This window comes from Cucurbita moschata, unplaced genomic scaffold (assembly GCF_002738365.1).
Source record: "Cucurbita moschata cultivar Rifu unplaced genomic scaffold, Cmos_1.0 Cmo_Scf00002, whole genome shotgun sequence".
Taxonomy (NCBI): Eukaryota; Viridiplantae; Streptophyta; class Magnoliopsida; order Cucurbitales; family Cucurbitaceae; genus Cucurbita; species Cucurbita moschata.
In genome coordinates, this window is record NW_019268518.1 from 5672298 (window position 1) to 5696893 (window position 24596).

General features: G+C 36.7%; 3 protein-coding genes and 1 long non-coding RNA gene across 16 annotated transcripts; 3 read left to right on the forward strand and 1 right to left on the reverse strand.

The window, feature by feature from the left end:
* Positions 1–411: 411 nt before the first annotated feature.
* LOC111430891 (ABC transporter G family member 6-like) lies at positions 412–3129 on the reverse strand. Its single transcript, XM_023067373.1, has 2 exons — positions 2938–3129; positions 412–2702 (listed from the first exon to the last, which is right to left on the reverse strand). Exons 1-2 carry the CDS (start codon positions 3103–3105, stop codon positions 633–635), a joined length of 2238 nt encoding a protein of 745 aa, XP_022923141.1. The 5' UTR covers positions 3106–3129; the 3' UTR covers positions 412–632.
* A 1405-nt stretch (positions 3130–4534) lies between these two features.
* On the forward strand, positions 4535–8596 carry LOC111430933. 9 transcript variants are annotated; one of them, XR_002708406.1, is made up of 4 exons: positions 4535–5063; positions 5167–5415; positions 5559–5689; positions 5776–8596. It is a non-coding gene; the product is annotated as an uncharacterized LOC111430933 (long non-coding RNA). The 9 variants fall into 9 exon arrangements; XR_002708403.1 differs by having other exon boundaries at positions 4535–4726; positions 4830–5063; positions 5167–5689; XR_002708412.1 differs by having other exon boundaries at positions 4535–4726; positions 4904–5063; positions 5167–5689.
* Positions 8597–9719: 1123 nt separating this feature from the next.
* On the forward strand, positions 9720–15925 carry LOC111459702. 2 transcript variants are annotated; one of them, XR_002713332.1, is made up of 5 exons: positions 9720–10110; positions 10868–10993; positions 11100–12934; positions 13049–14931; positions 15852–15925. XR_002713332.1 is itself a non-coding variant. In XM_023102730.1 (4 exons), exons 2-4 carry the CDS (start codon positions 10967–10969, stop codon positions 14199–14201), a joined length of 3015 nt encoding a protein of 1004 aa, XP_022958498.1. In that variant the 5' UTR covers positions 9720–10707; positions 10868–10966; the 3' UTR covers positions 14202–14486. The 2 variants fall into 2 exon arrangements, 1 of the variants encoding a protein (XP_022958498.1); XM_023102730.1 differs by lacking the exon at positions 15852–15925 and having other exon boundaries at positions 9720–10707; positions 13049–14486.
* Positions 15926–16798: 873 nt separating this feature from the next.
* On the forward strand, positions 16799–22956 carry LOC111455914 (fructose-bisphosphate aldolase-lysine N-methyltransferase, chloroplastic). 4 transcript variants are annotated; one of them, XM_023097566.1, is made up of 16 exons: positions 16799–16978; positions 17082–17211; positions 17299–17435; positions 17524–17587; positions 17680–17790; positions 17924–17983; positions 18746–18853; positions 19256–19325; positions 19487–19527; positions 19685–19765; positions 20080–20115; positions 20909–20992; positions 21258–21391; positions 21546–21634; positions 21721–21869; positions 22474–22956. In XM_023097566.1, exons 2-16 carry the CDS (start codon positions 17098–17100, stop codon positions 22612–22614), a joined length of 1419 nt encoding a protein of 472 aa, XP_022953334.1. In that variant the 5' UTR covers positions 16799–16978; positions 17082–17097; the 3' UTR covers positions 22615–22956. The 4 variants fall into 4 exon arrangements, with proteins under 4 accessions (XP_022953334.1, XP_022953359.1, XP_022953342.1 ...); XM_023097591.1 differs by lacking the exon at positions 16799–16978 and having other exon boundaries at positions 17133–17211; positions 17379–17435; positions 17519–17587; XM_023097574.1 differs by lacking the exon at positions 16799–16978 and having other exon boundaries at positions 17133–17211; positions 17379–17435.
* The last annotated feature ends 1640 nt before the right edge of the window (positions 22957–24596 follow it).

The window sequence follows — 24596 nt, forward strand, 5'->3', positions numbered from 1 at the left end:
CGATATGCCAGCCTTCTCGTTGTTCCCCGAAGGGAGTAGACACGAGGCGGTGTGCCAGTAAGGATGCTAGCCCCAAAGGGGGGTGGATTTTGGGGCGGTCCCACATCGATTGGAGGAAGGAAAGAGTGTCAGCGAGGACGGTGGGTCCCGAAGAGGGGTGGATTGTAATGTCCCATATTGGTTGGAGGGAGAACAAATTCCCCTCTGTAAGGGTCTGGAAACCTTCCCTAGTAGACACGTTTTAAATCCTTGAATTATAGAAGTGTAGAGGAAATTGAGAAAGTCAATTAATCAATTTTAATATTACTAGCCAGTTTGCCTCTAATAAAATTAATTGTCATAAGAAAAAAGCATAGTAAAACCAACAATTATATTTTTAGTCCCAAAGATTTAAAATAAATCACACTAGAATTATCCCTTAAAAAATTTACCACAAGGATTATAAATTAATAACAGTTTCAATGTTTCAGAGCCGTCAAATGATACGATAAATTAAAAATTAAAAGAAAAGGAAGAAATTAACACATTTGGAAGATTAAAAAAAAAAAAAAAAAAAAAGAAACCATTTGAACATTCCTTCGAACCCAAACAATCCTGATTTCCGCTGCCATTGATTTCTCTTTTTTTCTTGTTCATCTTCTCTTGTTCTTGCTTCCGATCAGAAGCGAAAAGTAGAACAGAATCCTGAACAAAAAACCCCAAGCCACAGTCACCAGCAAGCAATTCCACTTGCTCAAATCCGTCACTCCTTGCTGTTGCAGAATGTCAGATCCCGTCGTCAAGCAAGTGGATCTCGTGATCTTCATCCCCAGAGTGTTGCTCATATTCTCCAGAAGCTTCAATTTCAGGGCGGTCGGCACGATTCCCAGCGGCGTATTGTCGAAAATCTGCACGCCTCTCACGAAGCACTTCGTCGGATTGCCGAATTCGTTCTGTAAAACGGCTTCGTAAGGATACTTCACAAGCGAAATGTAATGGAACCAGATCCAGTAACCTGGAATTCGATCGCGAGTGATGAAGAATCCACTGAAGAGAAGGAAATAGGCTAAAATCGCTACGACAATGGTGTAGCCAAGCATTACATGAGGCACTACTCCCGAAAGGAAAGTGACGAATGAACTTCCCGCCCAGAACGCAGCGAAAATGATCAGAAAGTAGAACAAGAAACCTGTGATTCCGCCGTCCAGTCCGACGGCCCAAAATGTCGTCGCTGCAAAAGCTAAGGACAGGAAGATCAGCGCTGGTAAGGCTACCAGAGAGTGAGATAGAACGTAGGAGGATCTCCTGTATGCGTTGTAGGCTGTTTCTCTCATGAAAATGTACCGTTCTTGAAGAAACACTGGAAGAGCATCGGCGCAGGTGTAGAAGGTTGTGGACATGGCGAAAGCGAAAAACCCTAACCGTTCTTGAACGCCTTTTGGTGAGTTATCTAGTTGCCAAAACATGGTGGCGAGGATGAAACCGGTGACTAAGACGGCGCCGAGTCGGATTCCGAAGAGCTCTGGCATTCGGCGGGAGTTTAGCATCGATCGCTTTGAGAGAACAGCCATTTCGATCCAAAATGGATTTGCGAAGGTTGGAACCATAGAGCTAGGGCTCGCGTCGTTGTTTGTTGCGCCAGAGACTAATTTTCCTCTTGAAATGCTTGCGCTGATGGCTTCCTTTAACGACGTGCTCTGCTGATCTGACTCTGATTTTGGAATGTTCTTCATACTCTGCCATGATTTGTTGAATTCAACCAAGCTCTTGGTTCCTCCTGGAGAGCCTTCGAGTTCTCGAATCCGATCGAGTGCGAACTCAGTCCTGTTCTCGTTTTCCGGTATTGGATGACCAAACTCTGCGAAATACATCGGTAGATTGACAGGGGAGCCACTGTAAACGGTTTGTCCACGAGAGAGAAACAACAGTCGATCTAGCAATCCGAGAATCCGATAACTCGGCTGGTGAACGGACATGACGACGATGCTACCACTCTGAGCAATCCTCTGCAAAACTTTCACCACCATGAACGCACTAGTCGAATCCAGTCCCGATGTCGGCTCGTCGAGGAAGAGAATGATCGGATCGTGGATTATGTCGATTCCAATCGAGACTCGTCTCCGCTCTCCGCCGGAGACGCCGCGGTGTCCTTCATCGCCAATCACAGTCTTCGCTGCATTCCGTAGCCCTAACTGATCAATCAACGCTTGAACTCGCAATTTCTTCTTCGATTTCGAAAGCGTTCGAGGCAGTCGAAACTCAGCCGAGAACATCAGAGTTTCCTCCACCGTAAGCATCGGGAAGAGCAGATCATCTTGCATAACGTAAGCAGAGATTACCTTCAACAATCTCGATTCCAACACCTCGCCGTTTAATCTCACTGTTCCTTTCAAGCTTCCTTTAGCAATTCTATTAGCTAATGCATCAATCAACGTCGATTTTCCCGAGCCACTCGCTCCAAGAACGGCCAAAATTTCGCCCTCTCGAGCCTCACCGGAGATGTTGTTCAACAGAGTCTTCGTCTTCGTGAATAGGGTGTCGCCAACGACTGTCTCATCGGCCGCAGAACCGCCGAGTCTATTCCCCCGTTGCCGGAAAACCGACGAGAAACTAAGCTTACGACGAACTTTGACGCTGTATGTGAGATTGTTGAAGGAGAGCATTAATGGCAGAGACCTCGGCTCCAAATTCACGCCGTCCATGTCCACCACCTGATCATGAACCTGACCATAATCCATTCCTTCAAATTTTGAGTCTAATCTTTGAGCTAATTACAGATTAATTTACTGGTTTTTTCATCAAATTTTCCTTAAATTTGGTTTATGAAACTCCTAATAAACCAATAGTTTACGACTAGGCTGCTATCTTACATTCAAACGATTTCTTATCGAGTATCGATTCGTAAAACATACGTACAAGAATTTCAACTTTTAAATTTAGTAGCTATCTAACACATACCGGCGTCTCGTTTCCATCTCCGTTCGCCTCCCGCCGCATGTCACCGACCCGTTTGAAAAGCTGACCAAGAGTAGGAGATATACCAACAAATGAGCGTGGGCGATTATGAAGCTCCACATCATTAAAAAACGCAACCGTATCTCTAGTGGGTGACATATTCTCGACCATAAATGAGCTTTTAATCACAAAACACTCTCAAATACGACCCCAAAAAAAGCACTTTTTGTAAGAAAATGGGTTCTTAAGGATTTGCAAAAACACAATAAAGCTGATATAATGAGAAGAGAAGGGGGTTGGAGAGTGTGGTTACATAGTTAGGTTAGAGTTGGAACAGTTTCACAAGGAAGAAAGATATGGAAGAAAAAAAGGTGGCCTAAAAATTAATATATAATATGGATATTTTTACGAGAGAAAGGCAGTGGCAAATGGGTTGTTGACACGTGTAATGAGGCATTATTTGGGGTTTCTTAATGTTCACACTTTATGCTTGTAAATTTAGGTTGGGTGTTGATCTACTTGGTGAAGTTATATAAAGGATTATTGTTTATTCAGCACTGCACGGGCCGCCCTAAGGAAGAAAATTTCACACCGCATATGAAGGAGATTGCTTCGAAGTTAGGGCGTGGCAGGTAAGTTTAGCAAACTTGTTGAATTAAATATTTCCAACTTTTAATTTATCAAAAACAAATTAACTTTTTTATTTTATTTTATTTTATTTTAATGCATACAAGTACGTTTTAACGTTGTTTTTTTATATGAAGAGGAGAAAGATTAGCATTTTATAAACTACTGATATGTGCTAGCTCAGTAGCTGAGACGTCTATGGATAAGATAGTAGCAGAGTCATGTTTAAAACTTAGCCAAACATAATCACGAAGAGCGTGGTGTGCTATGGAGAATGTTGGATGAAAATCCCACATTGGCTCATTTAGAGAATGATCATGGGTTTTTTAAGCTCAGAGTAAAGTTATGAGAGCCTAATAATATTATACTATTGTAGAGAATCGTGTTGAGATAAATAAGTACGAACGGCGGTTATAGTAGAACGTGGAATGGAATGAGAAAGCAAGAACTTAAGCTATTGGGGTTTTGAAATTGTGTGAAGTTGGTGGATAATGTTGTTGGGCTACCGCAGGGAATGGGACACCAATCTTAAATGGAAACGTCGACGTTTTTCTCTCTCTTGCCTTGCCCACATGCTTTTCCCAAACGGAGTCCGTTTTGTTTGTTCAAACTTTCTCAACCTTTTTCAGCTAAATTTTTCTTTTCATCACTTCACAATCATATCTGCCATTTTCTTTTTCAGCTAAATATGTTACGTGTCTTTCTTATGACCATCCGATCCGATCGTAGCAAGATCAAGTCTTAACAATGGACTATATTTGGGCCTAAGGCCCAAATTAGTTTATGTTGGACATAGTAAATGATATTGGGCTCAAATAAATTCATATCCATTAAGCTTGTTGGGCCCAAATGATAGATCCAAAAGCAGTCAAGCCCAATCCACAAGCAACCTTGAAGCCCATAATGAGCCGTGGAAAACTCTATAAATAGAGGGCTCCTCTTTAACCTGAATATTTAAACCCTAAAATTTCATTTTATAAGAGAAATAATCGAAGAACGATCTCGTACAACATTCTCCCGTACTTATACGAATCAATACAAATTTAATGATGGTAGGTATATACAAAGAGAAAAGAAAAAAGTAAAAGCCCTAATTTCTGGACCATTTCTGAGTTTGCGAACAGCCGAATTTTCACCTTCCATGAAAAATCTCCATCTCCCGAAGGTAATCTTATTCGTTGTTTCCATTTCAATCTTTTCCTGCCGATTTGGGTTAGCGATATCGTCGATTTGGGTTTCTTATGTTTCTGCCTTGATTCGATTGTTAGTCTCTCTCGTTATCATCAGCAAGACGAACGCGTATTAATCAGCGTTTCGGTATTGTTTGCATCTCTGCCTTTAGGATGGTAATCTCTTTGAATCGGCTGACTAAGACAGCTTTATCTGCTATCGAGTATGTTCCTTTCGAGGCAGATTTGTGGAAGTTTGAATTATTGGTCAAGGAGCAGTTATTCAAATATTGGAATGTCTTCTAGCAATTCAATCGAATTCCTTATTAAGTGGTTGAATATATGGGGAATAATGCCTTTTTTTATTGTTCCTTTTAATTTTATCATTAATTTTGTATTGTTCATAAGGATTCTGGTATTTTTTGTTCATTTATAGGTGGATGGAGAAGTTTTTGCGTGGGTATGAGAGTAATAATTAGGGAGATCGAGGAAGTATGAGACTATGCATAGGTGCTCTGAGATTTAACTATGTTATCCCCAAAAGTTAACTGCTGGAGTTTGATAGAGTTTATTTTGCTGGGTGTCATCTGATCCAATCTCGAGGCGTGGACCATCTAAACTTTTGTAGTTAAATTTTTAACACAAGAACTTCATAGGGCATGCAGGATTTAAGATTTGGATTCGGGTATTATTATATTTTTCACAATTAAAGCTTGCTGCATCGCTACTTGGCTTCAGTTTAATTGATTATTTTGACTCGATGTCGGTGTAAGCTATCTTGTATGTTGAATCCTTTCGTGGATTACTGATGTATTAGTATCCATACAGTGCAGAATTTGAAAGTGATGCCTGAGATTTTAGTGAGAATTCTGCGTTGGATTAAAGTGATAATAGATGAAGAAAATTTATCTAGACACTGAGATATTGGAAGAATGATGGCCGTACCAGAAAGTGAAGAGGTGCCATGATATTTTTCTTTGCTGTTTATGTATTTTGAAGAATGGTTATAATTATTGTCAGTAAATGTTGTATTGGCACTTGGCAGGTTGGTTTTAAGCACATTGGGTTGTCAGGTAGTGATTATGATGCAAGTCTCCCTAGCAAGAAAAGGAGATTCCCGGTTATACAGCCTCCTCCGTTTCCATCTAAAGATATATCTCCAGATGGGAATTTAACGAAGACTGAACAGCTCTCTCCACCTAAAGGCCTATCTTTGTTTCATACCAATGAAGATTTAATGAAGAGTGAACGGCCAAGTCTATCTGTGACAATAGTTTCAAGTTCTAGTGAAATCACAAGTCCTAGGTTGTCCAACAAGAACCAGGATTGTGTTTGTAACGAGAACGAAGGAAAATCTGATAGTATCCATGTTATGGGGCTTTAGTCCAGAATGATATTGGAATAACAGGAGTGAAGTTTCAGGAACCCAGTTTGGGAGGGCGTGCTTGTTTTCATGGTTATGTTGAACGTGAACACAAGTCCTTGATAACCGAAAAACACACAGTTCATGCATTAACAGAAATCCGTGTGGGGCTGGAGTTATCATCAACTAACCTCAACTCTTACCTTCTTGCTGCTAACAATGAGGAAGAAATTGATGTAAAAGTTGAATATGGAGGTATCAGTAGGTTTCAAGGAACATATGAATCTGAAACTGATTCCTGAAAAGAGTGATTTGAATTTCCTGAAGCATAATTCTTTGGAACCTGTGTTACTGGACGTGTCTTTAAACAAACAAGGAAGTAACACCCATTGTACTGTGGGGTTTGATTATGATGGTTCTCTTCAACAGTCAATTAGGGAGAATTGGGATCTGAATACCTCAATGGAGTTTTTGGGAAGGCTGTGCAAGTGATGACTGTCGAGTGCAGCTTCCAGTTGTTCATGCAGACACAATTGTCTCTACATGTAGATGCTTAACTGAAATGGTGATAACTGATATTCCGTCAGGAAACCTAACCCCTTCGGATCAGGGTGATCATCTTCATCTAAGTCTTAGTTCATCTAATCTTAGGTATGTATTGCGTCAAGAACAAAGTCCATTCGCTATGTTAGACATTAGGAAATCAAATCATTTTTATGCTTACCAGGCAGAGGTATGCAGTTTGATGATCTTAATGGTGCACTAAAAGTTGTTAAGCCAGAACCATTTGCCGAGGGCTCCAAACTTGAGTTTAGAAGTGATAAAGATAATGGACTGGGACTATCAGATGGTGCTGCAATGAAGCATGAATTAGATGATCAATACAGTCTTGAAATTCCCAACACGTTAGTAGTCCAATGAACATAGTTAAGGCTAAATCTGAATCAGTTTATGTAAGCAAACAGAGAGCACTCGAGGCATTAGGTCGATCTAGCTTTGCCAAATGTTAAGTCGTTAAAAATGATGATGCGACCGATGACTCATCGCAGCCAGCGGAGATAGCCAGTTGGTTAATCCGTGACAAGCTTCTTCATCTCCTAGTGAAACAAGATCTAATTTAGCGAGGTCGGTTTTTACACAATCTGATAGGGGAAACAAATACCCGACATGGCGCATGAAGGGGGAAAAGTACAATCTCAAGGAAGGTGATTATTTCTTAACTGCACTAAAATTGCACTGATTACTCTCTGCATTGCTGATTTCTTTTCATTTTCTAGAGATGGTCCATACAGTGACTTTTCCCAGAAATTTTATGTGAATAGACGTAAGAATCTATCAGCCCGAACGAATTTTACTCGGTAGAAGAGGTAGATTCATTATTAGGATAAACCAAGGTGACTGGATTTTAATCCAGAAGTTCACAATGATCAAATTCTACCATTTGATGCCTGTAGAAGTAAACACGGTTAAACTAAACCCGAGGGTCCATTTTGTAGTGCTGGTCAACGGAGTAGACAAATATTAGATGATGGAACCCCCCTTTGTGATATACCCTCTAGGAGGAGGTCACCTGATATAAGAGAAGGACCTCGTAGATGCATTCGTGAACCTGGGTCCGAATTGGTTGGACTGCGACACGGTGAAACGTCTACGAGGACTTTTGAAGACGAGACCATGGATCCAATATATGCACACCCTCAGCCTCCATTTGAAGTAGATAGGCCTCCTTTTATCCAAGACCAAAGGAACTTCCCTATTCAAAGGAAAAGTTTTCCCAGAGTTGATTCTAGATCTCCAGGACGGTTCAGAGGACGCCCTCCTGGCCAATGGTTTCCATCCAAAAGAAAGTCCGACAGGTTTTTTGGACATTCAGAAATGGCTTGTCGAAGTCCGACAGGTTACGGGATGAGATCTCCTTATCAATCTCCACCTATTGATCGAGATCTGCCAATTCAAAGACGGAGTTTCTTAGTTTCGCCACTGCCTTGGTATGGATTTTGCTCGCGACCACGAACATAGGAACTGAACTGACAGAATCTCCTTTAGAAACAGGAGGTTTGAAGATATGGATCCTCAAGATAGGATAGAGGGCGGTGAATACTTTGATGGGTCTGTCGAACCGATTTGTGATGGCAACAGTGACGATCGAAGAAGGTTTCATGAAAGATATGAACACATCAAAGACACCAACATCGGTACCCATTGCAGCCACAATGTAACAATCCTGATGGTGAAAATTATCATAACAGGTATTATGAACGAAAGGCCGACGCCTTTCCGATACTGTGCTGATGATGAACCAGAGTTTCATGAAAGAGGTAAGTTTAGGGAGAGGGAATTTGATTTACCTAGACGAACAGGGATGATTGAAGAGCATGGAGTTGAAGATTATAGACATGCTCGACACTCGGAATGAACATACTAGGTTCAGGTCGGTCGGGTTGAAATATTTGTTAGACCCAATATAATTATTCGAGTTTGACTCAACTCAACTTGATTGTTTCGACGTTAGATAAATAAAATATTTATTTATTTTCAAATTCCAAATATTGAATTGAGATTTATAATTGGTAAAATTACATTTTAATCCTTCACAAGTTCTTTTTTTTTTTTTTTTTTTTCAAATTTAGATGGAGAATAATAATTTAGAATATTTATGAAATTAAAATAAAAATATTAATCAATGAATAAGATTCCGTTCAATCCAATAATTTAGTCAAATATAAATAAAAATGGTTGGTAGTGGAATAAAGGGTGTGGGCCAGGGTGTCAATAGTCAAAAGCGACGCTATTGAGCTGTCCACGTGTTGCCATTTGAGAACGCCAACGCAAAAATTCCCACTCATTAGGTTGTGGACAATAATGCTTTTCCATACGATAAAAAGTTATAATTATTAAAAATTAGACTCATTACTTTATTATAATTATTTCAAAATAAAAAAACGAAAAACCTTAAAAAATATATAAATTAAATATGTTTACTATTTATCTAGGTTTGTCAAATTTAACTAGTTGTAGAATTGAGTGTTCTTTAAAAAAAATATTTTAAATACTTTTTATAAAATATATTTTAAAAATAAATGGTTAAATGTTTTAAATTTTATAAATGTCAATACAAACGAACAATATGATTGCTTAGAGTGGTCATCAAAGTGATAACCTCGACAATGTGAGATTCCACATCGATTAGAGAGAGGAATAAGTGAGGACGCTGAGCTTTGAAAGGAGGTGAATTGTGAGAACCCCACATCGGCTGGAGAGGGCAATGTATGTTAGCGGTGGGCTTCAGCAATTACAGACAATGAGACAGGAGTGGATATTAACATAATCTTATAGTTCAGTGAGGCGAGAGTGGATAGTAACATAATCTTGTAGTTGTTAGTGATAAACAAGGATCGTTCACAGTGTCTGAAAGTGGTTGATGGTAGGAAATAATGACGACTACGAAAAAGGTCTTTTTTTATTATTATTATTATTTTTTAATATTTGATAGGTTTATAAAACTTTTAAAATAATTAGAAGAATATTAATTAACTTGACAGAGTTGAAATACAAATTATAATTTAAAAAAAAGAATGGTGTGTAAATAATAAATAATGATATAAGTTTAAAAAATTGGGAAAATAATTATAACGGTCTATATTCCATTCCACGCTATGGATGAACTTTTAGATCTTAGAGAGATTCTCAATTTCTCTCTCTCTCAGTCGCATTATATTATAATTTATATAATTTAAAAGGAAAAGGAAAAAAAGAAAAAAAAGGAAAATAACCAAAGCCCTAGTTTTCCTGGATCCTTCTCTATAAGTTTGCGTGGAGCCGAATCTCCACCTTCCACGCAAATTCTCCATCTCCCAATCTTAATCCTTTGCCGATTGCGAATAGTATTTCTCTCGCCATCGTCGATTTGGGTCAATGCCATCGTCGATTTGGGTTTCTCATGTTATTGTCTTGTTTCGATTGTTAGTTTCTCTCGTTACCGTCAGAGATACAAGCGCGTATTAGATCTGCGTTTCGGTATTTTTCGCATCTCTGCCTTTAGGATAGCAATCTCTTTGAATCGGCTGAGTAAGATAGATTTATCTGTTATCGAGCATGTTTCTTTCGAGGCAGAGGGGAGTTTTGTGGAAGTTTGAGTTATTGGTTGAGGAGAAGCTGTTCAAATACTGGGATGTCTTTTAGCAATTCAATCGAATTCCTTATCAAGTGATTCTGACGATTTTCTGGTCGGTTAGATGTGGAATATGCTTGCGTACATGGGGGGTTTATGCTTCTTTATTTGTGTTCCTTTTAATGTTTTTCATCAATTTTGTATTGTACGTTAGGAATCTGGCATCTTTTGTTCTTTTATGAGCTGGATGGAGAAGTTTTTGCGTGGATGTGAGAATAATAATTAGGGAAATCGGGGAAGTATGAGATTGTGCATTGTTGCTCTGAGATTTAATAACATTATGCCCAAAAGTTCACTGCTGGAGTTTGATATAGAGTTAATTGTGCTGGGTCTCATCTGATCCAATCTCAAGGCATGGATCGTCTAAGCTTTTGTGGTTGAAGTTTGAACACAGGAACTTCATATGCTAAGATGGGCATGCAGAATTTAAGATTTGGGTGCAGGTTTTACGATATCTTCAAGATGGAAACGTTCTGCATCGCTAATTTCTATAGTTTTTGCTTTCAGATTAAATGATTGTTTCCACATAATGTCTGTCATATGCTATCTTGCATATTGAATCTTTTTGAAGATTACTAATGTATTAGTATCCATACGGTGCAGAATTTGAGAGTGACTCCTGGGAAGTTAGTGAGAATTTGGTGTTGGAATAAAGTGATAAAAGACCAAGATACTTTTTTAAGCCTCTGAGCTCTTGGAATAATGATGGCCGTACCAGAAAGTGAAGAGGTGCACTATATTTTTCTTTGCTGTTTTCTGGATTTTGAAGATCGTGCTAGGTTTCTCTTATATGGTTATAATTATTGTCAGTAAATGTTCTATTGGCACTTGGCAGGTTGGTTTTAAGCGCATTGGGTTGTCAGCTACTGATTATGGTGCAAGTCTTCCTATCAAGAAAAGGAGATTTCCGGTTGTGCAGTCTCCCCCCTCTCCATCTAAAGATATATCTTCATTTCATCCAGATGGAAATTTAATGAAGATTGAACAGCCATCTCCACCTAAAGATGAGTTGTTTCATATCAATGCAAATTTAACGAGTGAAAGGCCGAGTCTATCTGTGACAATAGTTTCAAGTTCTAGTGCAGTCACAAGTTCTGGGTTGTCGAACAAGAACCAGGATTGCGTTTCTAACGAAAATAAAGGCGAATCTGGAACTGATTCATGTTATGTGGATGTGGTCCAGAGTGATTCTGGAATGCCGGTAGTAAAGTTTCAGGAATCTAGTTTGGGAAGGCATGTTTCTTTGAATGGTTATGTTGAATGTGAAGACAAGTCCTTGGTAACCGAAAAACACACTGTTCATGCATCACCAGAGATCTGTGGGGGGCTGAAGTTATCATCAACTAGCCTTAACTCCGATCCTCATGCTGGTAACAAAGAGGAAGAAATTGATGTAAAAGTTGAAGGAGGAGCTGAAGTACCTGTAGGTTTGAAGGAAGATGTGAAACCAAAATTGGTTCCTGAAAAGAGTGATATGAATTTCCTGAAGCAGAACACTGAGGAACATGTGTTACTGGACTTGTCTTTAAACAAGCAGGAAAGTGGCACCCACTGTGTCAAAGGTAATGCAGGGTCTGATTATGATGGTTCTCTTTTGCATTCAAACAGGGAAAATTGGGATCTAAATACCTCAATGGATTCGTGGGAGAGTTGTACTAGTGATGCACCTGTAGGGCAGATATCATCCACTCAGACAAATACGGCTGCTGAGACGAATGTATGCTCATCTGAAATGGTTGAAAGTGACAATCCATGTGTAAAGCAAAGCTTTTTAGATGGTGAACATAAAGGAAACTCTATTAATGAATGCATACCAGCAAATGATCATCTTCATTTAAGTCTCAATTTATCTTATCCAAAGCCTATGCTTGAAGAAGATCCTTATCTTTCTGAATATGAATCAGATGGCAATTGGGATATTGCTGAGTCTGTCGATGATGATGATAATAATATAGAAGAAGATTATGAAGACGGTGAGGTTCGGGAAACAATGCCTGAAACTGAAGTACAGGTCCATATGTGTGAGAAACGAGGAATTGAGACTTTTGATCATGCTGATTGTGATGATAAGAAGATCAATTCAGTTGGATTGCCTAATCGTGAGGGTTTCACTTTAGGCTCTCTAGAACAGGAAACTGAACCAGAAAATCTGAATGTTAGAAGTGAAGACGATGTTCATACTACAACTATAAGTAAATCTTCTGAACAGGAAAATGAAGATCGTTGTGTGGAAGAAGTACATGCTGTAGAGTATACTAGTATAGAGGATGTAAACAGGCCTGTGAAGGCTGCAGGAAGAAACCAATTGTCTCAATATGATGAAAGGGATGACTTTGAGGGCCAGGACACTGCTGATAAAGCGATTGATGGAATTCAGCAATTGATTCCGGCAGTTTCTCAGGGTGAGGTGGAGAGTGCTATAGCAGTAGATATAGTGCAGAATAAGGATTTAATTTTGCCTAGTGTCAAGGAGTCTGTAAGTAGTGATGATGTGAAGGATATTTATAGTGGCACTAAAAATAGCCGGATAATTAATCTTAATCGAGGTTCTGCTGATTCAACTCCTTGTAAGGAAAAATCTGGTTTTGTCAGGTCAGTTTTATCTCGTACTGATAGAGAGTTTGTACCCAGCATGGCACTTGAGGGAGCAAATGTGCAACCTCAAGAAAGGTGATCATCTGTTACTTGATCTCTTTTATCTGTTTTTCTTCTCAAACCTGTTTTAACGGCTCTTCTGCCTTCCTTATTTTATCCCTTTTTTATTTTTTGTTTTTTTATTTTCAGAGATGACGCTTATGGTGATACTACCAAGAAATTTTCAGTAGACAGATCCCAGGATCAGTCACAATGGAAGAATTTTAGTCATAGAAGAGGGAGAAGTACTAATAGGTTGGATACTCGACCTGGCGAATGGGATTTTGGTCCCAACTTCTCTCCCGAAACATACACCGACCAACAGATTGATTACCATGTTCCTGGTCTTGATCAAAACCGATATAAAATTATACCAGATGGTCCATTTGGTGGTGCTAACCATCGTGGTAGGCAATTGCCAGATGATGAGGGGCCTTATTTTTTCCATGGACCCTCAAGGAGGAAATCACCTGGAAGAAGACATGGGCCCGGTGTACATGGTGGCAAAATGGTTAACAGAATTCCTAGAGATTTTAGTCCAAATAGATGCTTGGATGAGGGCGGTTCCTTTGATCGACAACATGGTGAAAAGTTCACTAGGAATTTTGCTGATGACACAGAGGATCCACTATATGCACGACCTCAACTTCCATATGAGGTAGACAGACCTTTCTTTCGGGAAAGAAGGAACTTCTCATTCCAAAGAAAGAGTTTTCCCAGAATCGATTCCAAATCTCCAGTGAGATCCCGAGCTCGTTCTCCTAACCAATGGTTTTCTTCGAAAAGATCTGATAGGTTTTGTGGACGTTCTGACATGATACCTCGAAGACCTCCAAGTTATAGGATGGACAGGATAAGATCTCCTGATCAGCCTCCTATACGTGGGCGTATGGCAGGCCGAAGACAAGGATTCCGTTACCTTTCGCCATCTGATGATATGATGAGGGACGTGGGTCCTGCACCCGATCATGGCTCCATAAGGTCTCTTATTCCCAATAGGAATCAGAATGAGAGATTACCACTTAGAAACAGAAGTTTTGATGCCATAGATCCCAGAGGAAGGATTGAGAGTGACGAACTTTTTGATGGTCCTGTACGTTCGGGTCAATTGAGTGGGTATAATGGTGGTGAACATGAGGACGACGAAAGAAGATTTAATGAGAGACATGAACCTGTCCATTCTTTTAAGCATCCATATGATGATTCCGATGGTGAGAGATTTCGAAACAACGGTGAAGATTGTTCTAGGCCTTTTAGATTTTGTGCAGAGAATGACTCAAGAATTTCATGGAAGAGAAGGTAGCTTTTTGGGAGAGAAAATGAGTTGAGAACTTATACCAGGCGAGTGGAGATTGGTTTAGACTAGGCCATTCTGTTAGTGTAACTTAGATGGTTCATAGATGATATTTTATGGTGCAAAGGGGGAAAATTTTTATGTTCTCTTTTGTTTTATTTCATAATTGCAATTGTAAAAAATTCCATTCTCCATGCAGAAGAGTATTTGCTTCTCAAGTGCTATTGTGACTTCAAACTGACTAAACAACTATGCAAAAATTGTTCTCTTAATCGTTAAGATCTTTCTTGTCCACTGCGATGATATCTTGCATACAGTGCATGCTTATGCTCTTGATAGGCAATTTCAGCTCTTAGTAGGTAAATTCAGTGTAGTTGTTCTCCCTTTCCAATGCCAATATAAGGTGAAACTAAATAGTTCGAAATACTATCAGTTTGCAATACCTTCTTTTAGTACACGTGCCTTCACTGCTTTACTGTTGAATTTTACAGTTCGTCTAGAGCATGGAGAATCACAAAAGGTATGTCTACAGTATTCTTGTCTAAAAGTTTTTATTTGGTTGCATATGATTTATTGAGCTCATGCAGATTTATTAGTAAAAAAAAGGAGCTCTACTTTAGTTGCACTGTTTAATTTAATTTCTTTTTTCTTATAGATTCTATTTGCAGATGTTCTAAATAGTGATGATGGCGCTTCAAAAGCGATGGTACTGTGTGACGATGACAAACAGCTCTTTGAGGTCCCTTTCTTCCTCTCTAGCTATAAAATCGTATTTTCAGGAAGTTGTACACTAATGCTGTTCATCATGAAATTTTGTTTAACTCTTAGTTGACTTGGCATTATCATGAAGTGGCTGTATGCTCTGGCAGTGTAGTTTGGTTACCTCTGTTTTCAAACCCAAAATCCCTTCTGCAATAGATATCTTTAGTTTATTTTGTTGTTTGTTTATCTAATAGTCTAGGTCAGTTTAGTTCTTTATTCTTACCTGCTTGTGTGATGTGGAATCTGAACAATTTTTTTTTTTTTTTTGTAAACCTTGGACATGTACAAGCTCATCACTGTTAACTACATGTATTCGTGACTTGTATGTGCTATGAAGAAGTTGAAATCTAGATTTTACATGTGAGATCCTACCTTGGTTGGAGAGAGAAACAAAACATTCCTTACAAGGCTTTATAAATCTCTCTCTGGTGGACGCGTTTTAAAATATTGAATGGAATCCCGGAAGGGAAAATTCGAAAGGTAAATTCCAGAAGGGAAAGCTAGAAAGGTAAAACTTAGAAGAGAAAGTCCAAAGAGCACAATATCTGCTAGCAGTGGGCTTGGACTGTTACAAATGGTATCAAAGCAAGTGACCGAGCGGTATGCCAGCAAGGACGTGGGAGATAGATTGTGAGATCCGTGGTTGGAGAGGGGAAGGAAGAATTCTATTTTTTCGAACGTTACTTGTATAGATTTGAGTGTGTCTAGACTTTAAAAAATTTGTATTGTATTGGGAGTATGAACTTGGTGATAAGGTAGGCATAAGATAAATAATCTCCATTTTCAAGCTCATATTGTTGAACTTATTGGCAGGAGTGATATTTTTCTACCCCTATATACATATATATATATATATATATATAGATACCAACTCTTTGGTTGGATCGGATCGGACAGGGAACTTCGATAAAGATCTTTCCACTCATTCATCATACTCAAAGTCAAAGTCACGGCCGACATGGGGGGTTCGGTAAAAGAACGAGAATCGGTGTCGTGGAAGGAAACAACCAAGAGGAGCAGATTCCTAAACAAAAGATGCTCCAAAGGTTAGTGAAGTCCAGAAGTGAGTATCTCAATTGGAATCATTACCATTTCAAAACCCTTCAAATTCTCTTGTAAGGTTGTGCTTATAACTTGATTCTTTTGTAAGGTTGTGCTTATAACTTGATGCTCGAAAACCCGTCAAACCCGTCGAACCGTCCAATTGGATATTCTTGTATCTTAATTTCTATTCCACAATTTTGTGTCAAACAAATTTAAATCTTATATCTAATAAAGTAATATAATTTTATTTGTGTATAATAGATCGTAGAATGTTCTTGTTCACATAAAGACCTTTAGAAAGATACCACTTCATAAGACCCGTGCCATCCGATACTGAGATGAGAGTGAGAGCAGTTGATTACATGGTGTTAAACTTTTGTTGATTCGTTCATATTTACATCATATTTTTGGCGCACGTGCATAGTTTGACATATATCGATTGAATATTATAAGAAAATAACAACAAATTATTTAAACCCATTTGTATAAAATATTTATTTATTAATTTAAATATATTTCTGAATTTTGTTATTTTTAATTTTTTTTTATAAAAATATATCTATCGACATCAATGCTTTAATTTTCGTCTCGATGGCTCTCTTTGATTTTTCGCCCTCTAAGTATGATTGTTATGTAAGTGATACGTTATATAATTTTATTTTAAAAAGTACGACAATTTTTTAATAATAATAATAATAATAATAATTATAATTATTATTATTAATACGCATAAGACTCGGATTAAATTAAAAAGTATATATATATATATTTTTTTTGTTATTTGTTCATGATTTAGTCATGGCGGACCCATTTCTGTAGTTTCGACAAGGAAATTTCCAATATGAAATTCGAACGCCTTCAAAAAGGAAATCCCTAAAGTGAAATTGAAAGTTTGCCGCTAGAACTGGAAGTTGCAGAGCTTCTCTCTCACTCTTCGACCATTTTTTGCCGCCATCGGAGCAACACAGCTTTTGTGCGAGGTAATGCAGTTCAATCACTCTTAATTGCGAGTTATGATTTGATGAAATTCGTGAAGTTTAGACAATATGTATTGAAAATTTGTGAGTGTTTGTACTAATACAGGCATTCGAGCTCATAAATGCTATTGGGAACTCGATTCACCAATGTATGGCGATGGTGGACATCTCCAACGATTTCTACTTCTCATGCTTTCCACTTCAATGCCCGCTTTTTAACCTCTTCTCAACTTGAGGTATATTGTTATTGCGTTTGATATGTTGAGCATGTGCACCTGGAATATTGAACGCTTGCTAATGTCACTTACTCATTCCAAAATTAGACATCATCGAGCAGTCTTCTTGTGGATAACGTTTTGAGTACTACTGAAACTGATGATGTGTTTTTACCGTGGTTGGAAAGAAAATCAAATACGAGGATTTCATCAGTGCTTTCTATTGGGAAATCTGACATTGGCAGGTAATTCAACAGGCTTCTTTGGTTTCAGCCATTACATTCATATGAGGTTTAATCAATTTAATCCAACATCGTTCTTTTGCTAGTTCAGGTTTTTGTTCGCGTCTGAGACTATACGGGCTGGAGATTGCATTTTGAAGGTTCCTTTCAATGTGGTATGGTGTAAATAGCTTCGTGATGAAGTTCATAGTACTCTTGGAAAGTATTTAGAATATAGATGATTGATATCTTTCATTCTTCTTTGCAGCAAATCTCACCTGATATGCTTCCTTCGCCTATTAGAGATCTGTTAGGCGATGAGATTGGAAACGTTGCCAAAGTTGCTCTTGTGATTCTACTTGAACAGAAATTGGGTTCGGTAAGGATTCGGGGTTATGTTTGTTATTTTAAAGATGAGAGCTATCTTTGCATTCAACTTTGCTACTAGCTCGAACAAGAAAATTAATTGAGATTTTTTATTTTGATATTCAAACTTGTTATTTTTGTGGCAGGATTCTAAATGGGCTCCTTACATTATCCGACTTCCGAAACCATGGGAAATGCATAACACAGTTAGTACTCTGCCTATTCCTTTTATGCGCAGAAACAACCAATTTCATGTTGCCGTGGTTGATAGAATGAATTTGATTGCTTGTTTACTCAGCTTGGGTAAGTATTGAGCCAAATGTTATTTTATTTTAGATCAAATGAGTGACTCGTGGCCAACGTGAGCGTAGCTTAGCGATCGCTCACCGATAGTTGACATGTACTCTTGGCCAAGAGGTCAGAGGTTCGAATCCTCACCCCAAAATATTGTTAAACTAAAAAAAAAAGTGTCCCGTGGAATAAATTGCGTCAATTATCCATATGGCGAAGTTAAAAATTCTCTGGATAAAGATTTTGCGGCTATTCTGTGGGAAAGACACTTTTGCTTACTTGTTCTTAAATGAATTTATTCTTTATGGGCATGCAAGAATTTATTAACATTACCTTAAATCATATTCTGTTTTGTATATTCTTCCTCATAAACATCAATTCATTTATATTTTATTCTACACCTTCTCTTAGGTTACATAACAATATTGGTCGTCATGGCTTCCTTTTTTTTTTTTTTTCCGGGGTGGGGGTGTAGTTTGGGGGAGGGGATTCGGCAGCAATTTGATTATAGGTTCTTATTTTTCTTCTTTCTCATTTAGCTTGTTTTTATTTGAGCAATGAGCTGATGAAAATTTCTAAGCTTTCAATTTAATAATGTTTGACATTCAATTGAAAATAGTCATGGACAACGACTTAGCTCTAACTCTTTACTCTTTACGTCTTTTGGGTTTTTGTAGATTTTTTGGAGCGAAAGAGAGTTGGAGATGATTCGTAAAAGCTCTTTGTACGAGGAATCACTTAATCAAAGATCACAAATTGAAAGGGAATTTTTGGCAATCAAGCAAGTTAGTGATTTGCTTCAGCTAATAATTTTTGTATAGCTTGGAATTTTATAACAGGATTGCAATTCCGATTTGCTGTTGGGATGTTATATTCAAGGTATTTGTTAACTAGTTCAATAATAATTAACTTTCAATTAACTACGAACTTGATAAACTTTTTAGTCTATCCTGATAAATCCAAGTATATCATATCATTTCATTAATAAGTTCTTTATATTATGGCATGTAATTTGTTGGTGGATTTTAAGGTACAAAATTGGAAAATGGCATCCTCGTCTAGGAATTTCGTTATTATATGACATGTTGAAAACAAAAGAAGGCTGTAAATATTTTTCCTATTGCATACAAAAGAGCCTTTTATTAGACCATGTTGTTAACTATATTTACTCCCCAATGTTATTTCAGGCTCTGGAAACCTTCCCTGAAATTGTTGATAGCATCAATTGCGATGATTTCATGCATGCTTATGCTCTTGGTATGTTAATTCTGTTGAGAAGGAAGGTATATCAGTGTTGATGTCTTCCTTCTTTAATGCCCCCTTTTAGTGTAGCTAAACAGTTTGGGATACTATTAGTACGCAATTCCTTTTAAAAAAATTATTCTGACTTTTCACTGTTATTCTGTCGACTTTCACAGTTACATCTAGAGCATGGAGAAGCACAAAGGGTGACTCTCTGGTATTCTTTTGTTCGACGAAATGACATTTCTTTTCTAGCTATATAGTACATCTAAAGTTTTTATTTAGTTGCATATGTTCTTAGTGAGCTCTAGCAATTTTTGTACTACAAAAAGGAACTTACTGTAATTGAAATTGTAATTTAATATGTTTGACAGATTCCATTTGCAGATTTTTTAAATCATGATGGTGCATCAAAATCACTGGTATTGAATGATGATGACAAACAGCTCTCTGAGGTCCCTTTCTCCCTCTCTTGCTATATATATATATATATATCCTGTTTTCCGGAAGATAAGAGATTGTTACTTGAGATTTACTACATTTGTGGAAGTTGTACATTTTTCTGGACATCATGAAATTTTCTTAAACTCTTAGTTAACTCAGAACTATGGTGCCTTCGATATATGCTCTGGCTTTGTAATAACATCTGTCTTCAAGCCAACAATGCCTTTTGTAATAGACATCATTAGTTTGTTTTATTGGTTACTTATTATAGTTTTTTTCCCAACTAAATTCCTTCTGACTTTCAAGTTTCGGAATTTCTGTCTAGGTCATTGCTGATCGTGATTATGCCCCTGGAGAACATGTAAGTTTTCGTTTTTATTTTCAGCTTCAAATAAATATCAACCTCATCAATGGATCCAGAGTCCAAAGGCTAGTCCAAGCCCAACCCAAGCTCGACCCAAAGTCAAAGTTTGACCAGTCTAGTCCAACCTAGCCCATTTATTCATTTGATTGGACATGGATCACCATTTTGAAAATTGAGCCGGCCTTGAGCTAGATTTGGTTCGGCTCGTTGTGCCGGTCCAATAGACTTATTATTGAGCCAACCGAACTGTGTGTGTATATATATATAATTTTCATATATTAAAAAGAGTAGATTTTCCAATATTTTTAACATATATTTTTTACAATTTAGATATCAGAGTTTTTAGTTAATATAAAGATTTTTAAGTGTTAAAAACCGATAAAAGGAATTTTAAAAAATAAAATAATAAATGAAACTTTCATAATATCAATAATTTTATTAGATAAAAGTAATAAAAATTCCAAAATTTTAAAATAAGCTAAATTTTGACATGCCCTAGCTTATCATTGTAATTACATGTATTTGTGAAATCTACGTGCACCGGAGAAGTTGGAAACATGGAACATACATGATACATAATGTATATAGCTTTTGGTTTAAAGTTTCTGTTTGAGCTCTAATTGTCAATTCATTGTTTGCATATTGTTTTTGGTTCTATATGATTCATACATGACACACAATGTTACATGCTTTACTGACTTTTGGAATTGCAAACCAGAATGATACATTCCCTGTTGATATAATACTTTTTGACTTTGTTGCTCTGCAATTCACTTGTGCTATCGTACAGGTGCTAATAAGATACGGAAAATATTCAAATGCTACGTTGATGTTGGACTTTGGGTTTGCACTTCCCTACAACATTCACGATCAGGTTTGTATGGCAATTTAGATAGAAGGAAGCTACCAATGCAATGGAGAAACAATATTGTTGTATTATTATTTAAAAAAGTTTAAGCATTATTATAATTCCATTATGATGATACTTTCAACATATTTGAATTCCCTTTTATGATATAGTGTGATCTTAGTTGACGATCCTTTCATTTTAAAAACAACAAACCCAGACAATCTTCTTTGTTATTTTTGGCTTATTTGAATGTTGAATTTTCCATAGTTTACATGGAAATATGGCACAGGTCCTGGTCCAGATTAAGACAGTTGAAGATGATCCATTGGCGAGAAGAAAGTTGGAACTTTGGCAAAGAAGTTGCACCTCAACTACTAAATATGTTAACGGCATTTACTTCCCTGGGAATTCTTTTACTATCAGGTTAGTATCTTATAAAAAACTAGTCGCATTGAAAAATAGGACATGGCTATTTTTCATATTTTTCATCGACTAGGTTGATCTAAATGGTTCTTAACACATATTTAGTATCTTGACCATAGCTGCTATAACTTCGGTAACTTTTATGTACCATCAGGGAAGTGAGATCTGCCACTGGGAAAGGGAGAGGCCTTCCCCAATCACTTCGTGCATTTGCTCGTATTTTATCTTGCACTAGTCCTCAGGGTTTGTACCTCACCTTTTCTTAATTCCCATTTCTGCATCGGCATGGCTTGGGTATTAAATCTTTTTTGTCCTCGTCGAACATGTAGAGTTAAATGACTTGTGTACTGAAGCTGCTAATGGCGACGGTCGGCTGGCTCGAATTCCATTGAAGAACCTCAACAGAGAGGTTGAAGCACATCAGATCTTGCTCTCTCAATTCAAACAACTTGTTGAAGAGTATGAGGCATCTATTGAGGTACTTGCGCTCTAATATGAACCTGTTCATCTGAAAGTTCTTCTAAATTCCATTGCTTTAGTCCCAATGTAATTCATCTAACCATTTGTCCTCTTTTTAACAATTAGTATCTTCTCAATTTTGGCCTCTTCATGCTCATCTGAGTAACAAGAACAACTAGCCTATAAATCAATCTGTTATTTGCAAATGGGCTATGTAATAATATACAACACATGTATTATACTAGATTCCAATTTCTTGGTCAGAATATTGGCAAAAATCTTTCTCTAATTAAGTGTTTTTCTTCTCTCTCAAACGTTTATCATATTCTTGCATTGCTTTTTGTTGGGTTAGGAATCATGACTCTCCACAATGGTATGATATTGTCTACTTTGAACATAAGCTCTCATGGCTTTGCTTTGGGCTTCTCCAAAAAGTCTCATCCCGATGGAGATGTATTTCTTTACTTATAAGCACATGATCATTCTCTAAATTAGCCAATATAGGACTCACTCCCAACAATCCTCAACATGTTATAGATTGAGATACTAATATGAATGATCGGTTATCATGTTCTTGTGTACTACTTGGGCTATCTAAATCTTCTTGTATCTCGGGCATGTAGGCACTGTGGCCTGTTGATTCCCCATGTTCGTGCAAAAAGATGGCACAACGAAGGCTAATGGCCCAACATCTCCTAACTGGTGAGCTTCGCATCCTTAAGTCTGCTACTGCTTGGCTGAACAATTATTGTGATACCATTTAGATCGATTCCCCACTAAAAGTATATTATAATGGATGCATTATTTATTATTGGTACCTAAGAGCTTTAATATGTTGAGGTGTTCTTAGTTGAAACAGAGTGTTTTTAGGTGGAGCCCTTATCACTTTCAACACACCCAAAAGCTATAGGAAAAAGAAAAGTGCTTATAGAAAAATAAATGGTCAAATAATCCGATTTTTTTTTTTGTGTGGTTCAATTCCCTAGATAATTAATTAAGCCTAATCTTTTTAATTCCTTGTAGAATTAATTAGCATAATCTTTTCATTTTTCTTATTTGCTCTTTAAAATTGCATATTGCTTCATATGCTGATTAGTATTCATTTTGCCTTTGATAATCGTCTTTCATATTTCATATATATTATAATTGATTGATTGATTATCTCGAGAATATGTTATACATATTTAGATATATTTATATTTTTATCATTTGTAAATATATTATTCTAGTCATCTTTGAGTAGACAGTTTTGCCCTTGAGTTCCATTTTCCTTTTTCATTTTTGAGAAAAAAATACCTCAAAAGTATATGTTTGATTATTATTATGGTAACTTTGTATAATTAATTTTTGTTGTCTACATCAATTATTCTATTATTATATATATACACACACACTAAGTATAAAAAATATTGATATTTCCAAAAAAAGTAATACTCAATTAAACAATAATGACTTCGATTAATCTATTTTTTCTATAGTTTGAATTCAATTAAATACAAAATAGTATTTCTTCTCTTATTTTTTAAAATTCACATCATTAAAAAAGGCAAGAAATTGACATGTCACTATCCATTCCTTATTTTTTTAGAAGGAAAAAAGGTGAAAAAAAAAACCCACTTTTGCCTTTTTCTTTTTTCCTTTTTCCTTTTGAATTTTAAAATGTTTTATTAAAGACCCAATCCAACACATATTAACAACTTGGTCGAACCCACAAACCCATAATTTAATCACTCAATAAAAAACGGCGAACACAGAGAAAATGGTCTGTCATTTTTTTTTAGAGAGAGAGAGAAAGTTCAATGATGTCTCCCTCCATCCCTCTTGCTAATCTCACCACTGGTTTCACCAATTCGCCACGTGTCATCACCTTACAAGTTCATTGGATTTCATATCGACAATTTGAAAGTGATATACCGTTTTCCCCCCTTTTCTTTTGGGCTCAAGATATCCTTTTGAAATACCGAATCTTCTTATAAAATTAAATTTCTTTTTAATTGTTATATCAAAATAATTAATTAATTAATTAATTAATTAATTAATGTATTGATAAAGATTCAAACCTCTCGGCATTTTGTACCATGTTTATATTAGTACAACTTTGTTATTATACTTAGACCTTAATTCAATTTCATTATTTTATCTTAAAATTTAAATTTGGTCGGTATGATCTAAGGTGAGACTCTTATCATTTTTGTGTTCTAAACGTGTTAATTTAATTTCAATAACGTAATAAAATTTCATAAAATCATTTTTTCTTTTTACATTTCTACTATATTAGAAACTAGAATACACTTAACTAACACAGTCGACCAAATTAAAAATAGAAGTTCATTACCGAGCAAAGTAAATATATTTATAGAGTAAATAACGGAGAGAATTTTTGCCATTTGGCTAAATTAAAAGGGACAAAAGAGACCTTTCAAAATGATAAAAGGACAAAAATTGAAATAAAATCTATAATGTAGGGCTAAATTCCAAATTAACCTAAGCCACAAAAAAATAGTTGTTGCAGGTGGGCAATGAGGATAAATTTGACCGTTAAAAGTAGGGCAAAAGGGAAATAATAATAATAATAATAATAATAATAATAATAATAATTGTTTATTATTATTAAAGTTTGTTATTTTGGTGATACTTTGGGTGAGTCGAGTATTTGCCTGCTATCTCCGCCATATCTGACTCAGTCTTACCCACCAGCAACAACTATTTTTTTGTGCTCTCCAGAAAAAAAAAAAAAAAAAAAAAA

Excerpts from the sequence above, each read along its gene's own strand:
- LOC111430891 (XM_023067373.1), bottom strand. The coding sequence starts at position 3,105 with ATGGTCGAGAATATGTCACCCACTAGAGATACGGTTGCGTTTTTTAAT. Across the intron at positions 2,703-2,937 it reads GAGATGGAAACGAGACGCCG|GTTCATGATCAGGTGGTGGA; the intron begins GTATGTGTTAGA and ends GATTATGGTCAG.
- LOC111455914 (XM_023097566.1), top strand. The coding sequence starts at position 17,098 with ATGCTATTGGGAACTCGATTCACCAATGTATGGCGATGGTGGACATCT. Across the intron at positions 17,791-17,923 it reads TTGAACAGAAATTGGGTTCG|GATTCTAAATGGGCTCCTTA; the intron begins GTAAGGATTCGG and ends TTTTTGTGGCAG. Across the intron at positions 18,854-19,255 it reads AATTTTTGGCAATCAAGCAA|GCTCTGGAAACCTTCCCTGA; the intron begins GTTAGTGATTTG and ends ATGTTATTTCAG.
- LOC111459702 (XM_023102730.1), top strand. The coding sequence starts at position 10,967 with ATGATGGCCGTACCAGAAAGTGAAGAG. Across the intron at positions 10,994-11,099 it reads CCGTACCAGAAAGTGAAGAG|GTTGGTTTTAAGCGCATTGG; the intron begins GTGCACTATATT and ends GGCACTTGGCAG. Across the intron at positions 12,935-13,048 it reads AATGTGCAACCTCAAGAAAG|AGATGACGCTTATGGTGATA; the intron begins GTGATCATCTGT and ends TTTTATTTTCAG.